Raw genomic sequence first — 6,000 nt, 5'->3', positions numbered from 1 at the left:
TCTGTCTATTCACCCCTCTTGTCTACAGCTGACCCCGTGACTCACTAAAGCGTGTCTAAGGCCTAACCCAGCCTTTGTCCCTAAGGTGTTGGAAACTGGATAACACCTTTCATTATTAGGCTCCATGTTAAGCCTAATATGGAGAAGTCCCTACCTTGAGGAGTTGGACACAGAGATTGAAGAGCCTGATGGTCGATGACGCCGGCGGCCCCGTGGGGGCGAGCCCGGTGCTGGACGTCTCCTGGGGGATTTGGACCGTCGCCATGGGTCCTTCCACTCATCTGGTCGTCTCATGATTGGAACAACCTCCTTCTTTGATGGGGGCTCAATCGGCCTGCTGACAAAATTGAAAAGTTGAAATCCAATTGAATTTTTTATATATATACACCTTATATAACTATAATCTTAATGAAAAAGAAAAGTTTTAAGCCAAATCTTGCAAGTAGGGACTGTGTCTGTCTCCCAAATCCAAAATGAAGGTCGTTCTACAGAAGAGCTGCCCTGAAAGCAAAGGGCTCTGTCTTAGGAACTACAAGTAAGCCTGCAGTCTGACAGTGAAGTGCTCTGGTTGGGGTGAGGTATTTAAAATAAGATGCGGCCTGATTATTCAAAACCTTGTATGTGAGGAGAAGAATTTTAAAAAAGATTCTGGAATTAACAGAAAACCAACGAATAAAAGCAAGTATGCGAGAAATAGGATCTCTCTTTCTAGTCCCTGCAGCATTTTGGATCAACTAAAGGCTTTCAAAGAGCCGAAAATTAATAAATTACAATAGTTGAGCATGGAAGTAATACATGCATGAAGGCATTCAGGGGGTCACGTGACCAAGACGACAGCTTAATAGAGAAGCTCTGGGAACCATGGTCTACATTTTTAAAAACAACCCTTACAAACTGTCAATCTCTCTGTATAAGGACACAGTATGTCAAAAACCTACAGCAGCTAGGCATCCCACAAAGGGAAATGCCAGTGTTCAAAACAGGTTCTGTGTTCAGTGTGTGCGAGTGCTTGAATGTATAATGTATGTGTAAATTTGTGGTTTTTGTTTGTTTTGTTGGGGGTTTTTTTGTGCACAATCTAAAAGACACCAGGATAATATAATAACAACATATAGCGAGGACCAAACAGGAAAGTTTCATTGTTAATATAATGAGCTGGAATGTCAGCGCAAAGAGAAAACTAAATGAAACAAGTATTCAATAGAATACAAGACTTTAAATCTAAGATGATCTTAAATGCGATAAATGCATCTGACCACATCAGACATAAAATTGCTGACTAAATGTTTATTTCACATTTGTCTTAACAGTTAGGCAAGAGGGGTTGCCATCCCTATACACTAGTCAATGTAACTCCGCATGGGAGTTACATTGTCATTCAAGTTAATATCCTCTCACAAAAATAAATTATATGTCTATCTGTGTGTAGCCCATTGATGACAACCCGTTTTTTTGAGAGAATATTTTTAACTGTCTGCTTTAGAAGGAATCTACACTGTAGGAAGGGACTTTAACTTTACTCAGTAATGGACAGATCCACCTGGACTGACAAAACATGCAAAAAGAAAGAAAGAAAGTGCCATTCATGCGCTATTTTTTTTTTTTAAATATCCAAAGAGTTACAATCCCAAGTCAAAAAATGCTTCTATATTAGATGTAGTATTGTGATTAGTGATCATGCTGCAATCTCTATGCAAGTTCAATGAGATGGAGACTGCAAACAATTTTGTTAACGGATCAAATTTTTGGTGAATTTATAGAAAGATGCATAGACAAATACTATGAAAGAAATGAATCTGAAAACAAAGCAAGTATTATGTGGAAGGCTTTTAAAGCCCATTCTTATCCTTAGTCAGCTGTCAATGTTGCCCACTCTGGTTCCTGGAAGACAATAAACATTGGTTGCTGTTTCTTTCTATCTACTTTATTTTTATTTTTTGAGAGAAACCATTCATAAAAGCCAGACTAAACAAATCCTTTTTTCGCTTCTTATCTGCTAACCTGTTGTGCATCAGACATATAATAATGGCTGAATAAAGCGTAAAATATACCCTGTTACTGTTTTGACAAGTCATTAATGTGACCTGCACATTATTGTGTGTATGCTGTATTTATTCAAAGCATGAGATGTAGAGGTTTAATCTAAACGTTCCAATTAGTAGGGAACATGCTCTAACTCCTCAGTCACAGCTCTTATGAAAACATTTAGTCAAGAAATTGATATGGACATGAGAATTATATTAGGAATTAAAAAGCTAATAATTATAAAAAAAAATAGTGAAAAGAATAACATGTCATAATTTCAATATTTATCATCTCCCATTATGTTCTTGTTAAAACGCACATTTGTGTTTTTGTTTAGCTTATCTGTGTACGCAATTGAGTTAAAAATTGTATACATAACGTCTTATTTTATAGTGTAACCTTCATGTGTTTTATCTAAAGCACACTCTGTGGATTTACATGCTAATTATATTGACAGGATTCTTTCACTGTCTTTTTAAAGATTCACTAGCTTAGCTTGTAGCCAACTCGCAAGCAGCATGGCCTCTTCACCTGTCCTTGCTGCACTTTCCTGCTCAGTGTGCCAAATATCCTGAGCAGCCAGAAAAACTGGAGAGCTGGGTGACGGTAGGGATGAAGTACCGTCCTAAACAGAAGCCTACAGTACACCACCAACCTCTTCATGTGTCTGAGGGAAATTGAAAACAGCTGGCTAAGGGGCAAATGTAAAATCTGTAAAATTATAATTCACATTGACAATAATGACACCCGGTAATTTGAATCGGACACCAAAATTGATATTGAATGGCTGAGTAACTATATCAGTTAAAGTCTAACGAGCTTGGAAAGAAAAAGCGTCTGGACGTCTGTTTCTTGAAGATGCCTCACCTCTCATCCAAGAAGCTTCTTCAGTTCTAAGAGCAACTGGTGGAGAGTCCCAGATTTTTAAGCCCTATTGAGAGTGTCCTGGACCCCCTATTGATCCTCTGCCTAATTCCACTTAGCCAAGGTCCGAAAACGGATGCCTTGATGATGACATTTTATTACAGCAATTCGAGGATGCTGAAGGTATTACAGGTACTGCACTGCTGTGGTTTGTATCATATCTATCTAATAGACTCCAATGGGTTCATGTAAATGGAGAGTCCTCTTCACAAACTAAGGTTAATTATTGAGTTCCACAGGGTTCTGTGGTAGGAACAATTCTATTTACATTATACATGCTTCCCATAAGCCCCTTTTCGGTTTTCCCTGATGATGATGAAAAAGAAACATTTTGATCCAACACCTTCAAAGCCCTTTGGACCTCCATGTCATCCAGAGAAGAAAAGCTGAAGGGTTAAACCGCAGATTCAGTTTAAATGGCTGCAGAGAGAGCATGCTGCTCATTAAGCGTTATAAATCTAAAAGAAAAATTCAAATAGATACCCTGAAGAAAGAAAATGTTCATTACAGCAGTTAATACAGCTAACATTAAAATGTTCGTGGCAGTTTAACATTTCGATAACTGTTCAATACTGACATGTGAAGTTATTTCAGTGGAAACACAAAGACACCGCAGATGATACTTATTTGCAACAGTATCAGTAGCTAGTCAAGTTAATTTTTAATATTAATTAGTGTCTGAGAATTTAGTTTTTCACGGCCCTAGTTTAGCAGAGAGTTATCTGTTTCACGTTCACTTTTTAATTATCATTTTAAATTGTTTTACTCTGACTCTGAAATATTTATTATTACCAGATTTATTAACTGATTTGTTGACTAAGCATTGGGAATGATAACTGGTACACTTATACTTACTGCAACTTAAATTTATTAACTAATTTTTTTTTTCTTCTCTTCAGTTTTACTACTGTAATTTGAATACTGTGATAAAGCAACAGTTAGGATATGAGCATGCTTTCCTACATTAGTCACTGAGGTCATAAAACAAGCTCTGCTAGAGTGAGATAAAAAGCTGCTAAATGCGTTCAGACATTCAGGTGCAATGAGCTAACTTCCTCCTCATAAATGACCGAAAGAAAGTGGAAAAATGTCACTGGTACATCATAAAGTATTTTTAAAAATGTACAAAAGGTCACGCTTGATGAATGACGGATGAACAATGTCCTAGAATAACAATTTTGTCCTTGTATTTTTTAGAACTAGTACTTATTACCTAAGAACATTGTCAAAGCTGATTGATTAAGTTGAAAGAGCAGAACTAAAAATCAAAATCGGCTTATTAACAGCAAAGAGCACAACTCAAAATCATTTCCCAAAACAGACCTGGGAATTTTTTCCCTTCTTTAGATTAAAACGGGTAGGATGCAAACAACACTTCAATCATCACTCGATGGAGCTCAAAAATTTCTCCATTATGACATAAAGATGATCATTTTTCCACCAAACAAAACAGAGGAACCCAGTGTTTTCACACAACAATATTGATGTATGATATTAGTATTTATTATTCCCTAGCTTACATATCCCTATTTCCCACATTGTTTTGGACAAAGGTATTAAAAAGGTAAAATGACTAACTGTTATCGTTTGTGTAGCCCATTTTACTATTATGTCAGAATCAGAAAAATATTTGCCAATAAACCAAACTTTGTATCAAATGAAAATTTTTACTGTAAAAAATTTATATCAATCCATAAGTAAATAAGTCAAGTATCAACTGTCAAAATATGTCATTTAATTTTGTTTTATATTATGTGTCTCTTAAATAGAGTTAAACACCTCTAATATATTTATATTTACATATATAAGTTTTCATGCGTCGATAAAAAAGATCTTCCATGATGACATCCCTTGACTAGCACAAGACAGCTACAATATTTAAATACATAAGGGATTTTCCCTATGTTAGTTTAGTTTTGTTTAAACACTGCGAAGGTTCCAGTGATCTTCTTCAAGTGTGTATCGTGTAAATATTTGTTGGAGGAAATGAATACTAGTGGATATTCCCACTAAAGGGTAAACAGTATGTTGGCATATAGAACTCCTTAAAAATGCTCACAGGAAACCTTTTGTGATTTATTATTATACTATATGTGTACCCTGCAAACAGTTTGAAGCAGTTACCTAAAATTACATTGGATAAAAATAAAAAAAATAATGACTGCAGGTTCTTTGCACTTGCAAGTAAACAAAAGGTACACATCGCCTAGGGAACGAGAAATTCCACTGTGATGTGATGCAAGAGCAATGAAGTCATGTTACGAGATTACAACTCACAAATCTAAAAATAGAACTACAACAAAACACAAGTTATTTTTATCTCAAAATTCTTATCGACTTAATGTTTCCCGTGAGAAAGGATCAAAAAAAGGAAGTTGGGCAATTAAAGCCAGGAAGCCCATGGTGTACACCAAAGGTTATGGGATATTTCCAGAACTTTATAAGTGTAATTAATCAGATCTAAAAAGTCTTCTGGAAAGCACAAGCCAGATTAGATTTCCAGTTTCATTAATTAATTTGATTCTACGGCTATTTACTTACATATTACTTATTGCTTATTACTACTCCCAAATTTCCCTTTGTGGGACAATTAAAGGATTATTCTAATTACTTGTACATCTGTGATCTTTTTAAATTTGTACTTGTAATTTGTACTACTCTTTTGTAATTTTCATGTTTGCATGTTAAAAAGGCAGAAGGCAATAATCTCACTGAAAGTCATGGCATTAAGAATGGGAGTTGTAGAACACGTTTTTGTCTATTGTTTTTACAAGAATGGTTTGCCTTTATCCGGTTTATCCAGATGAGTAACCTCAGACTTAAGAATTAAGATGGTTAACAAAAAGAGAAGGCAACTAGACATGCCTTTTTATTAAAACAGTTGCTGTTACAGAATAGATAGTACAAATATGCTTGGCAAAAGAGCTAAAAGGCTAGTTCTGTGGTTTTATTTATGGTATGGTTTGTCTGTTAACTTATTATTAACTGTCTTTATATGCGAGGAATAGTTTTGCGTTAAATCTATGGTCTGGCAACCCTAAGTTGAATTAG

At 35.5% G+C, this 6,000-nt stretch overlaps 1 protein-coding gene across 8 annotated transcripts in view; it reads right to left on the bottom strand.

Moving 5' to 3' along the window:
- zc3h18 (zinc finger CCCH-type containing 18) overlaps window positions 1-6,000 on the bottom strand; it is a 59,708-nt gene that overhangs the window by 27,081 nt on the left and 26,627 nt on the right. For 7 of the 8 annotated variants that reach the window (XM_026174860.1, XM_026174856.1, XM_026174862.1 and 4 more), the window contains exon 10: window positions 155-337. In XM_026174860.1, the coding sequence (XP_026030645.1) occupies window positions 155-337 (183 nt within the window). The remainder of the gene's footprint in view (window positions 1-154; window positions 338-6,000) is intronic. The other variant, XM_026174861.1, reaches the window with a different exon arrangement.

This window comes from Astatotilapia calliptera, chromosome 7 (assembly GCF_900246225.1).
Source record: "Astatotilapia calliptera chromosome 7, fAstCal1.2, whole genome shotgun sequence".
Taxonomy (NCBI): domain Eukaryota; kingdom Metazoa; phylum Chordata; class Actinopteri; order Cichliformes; family Cichlidae; genus Astatotilapia; species Astatotilapia calliptera.
The sequence above is the reverse complement of the archived record's forward strand: the minus strand, read 5'-3'. Positions and strand labels throughout refer to the sequence as shown.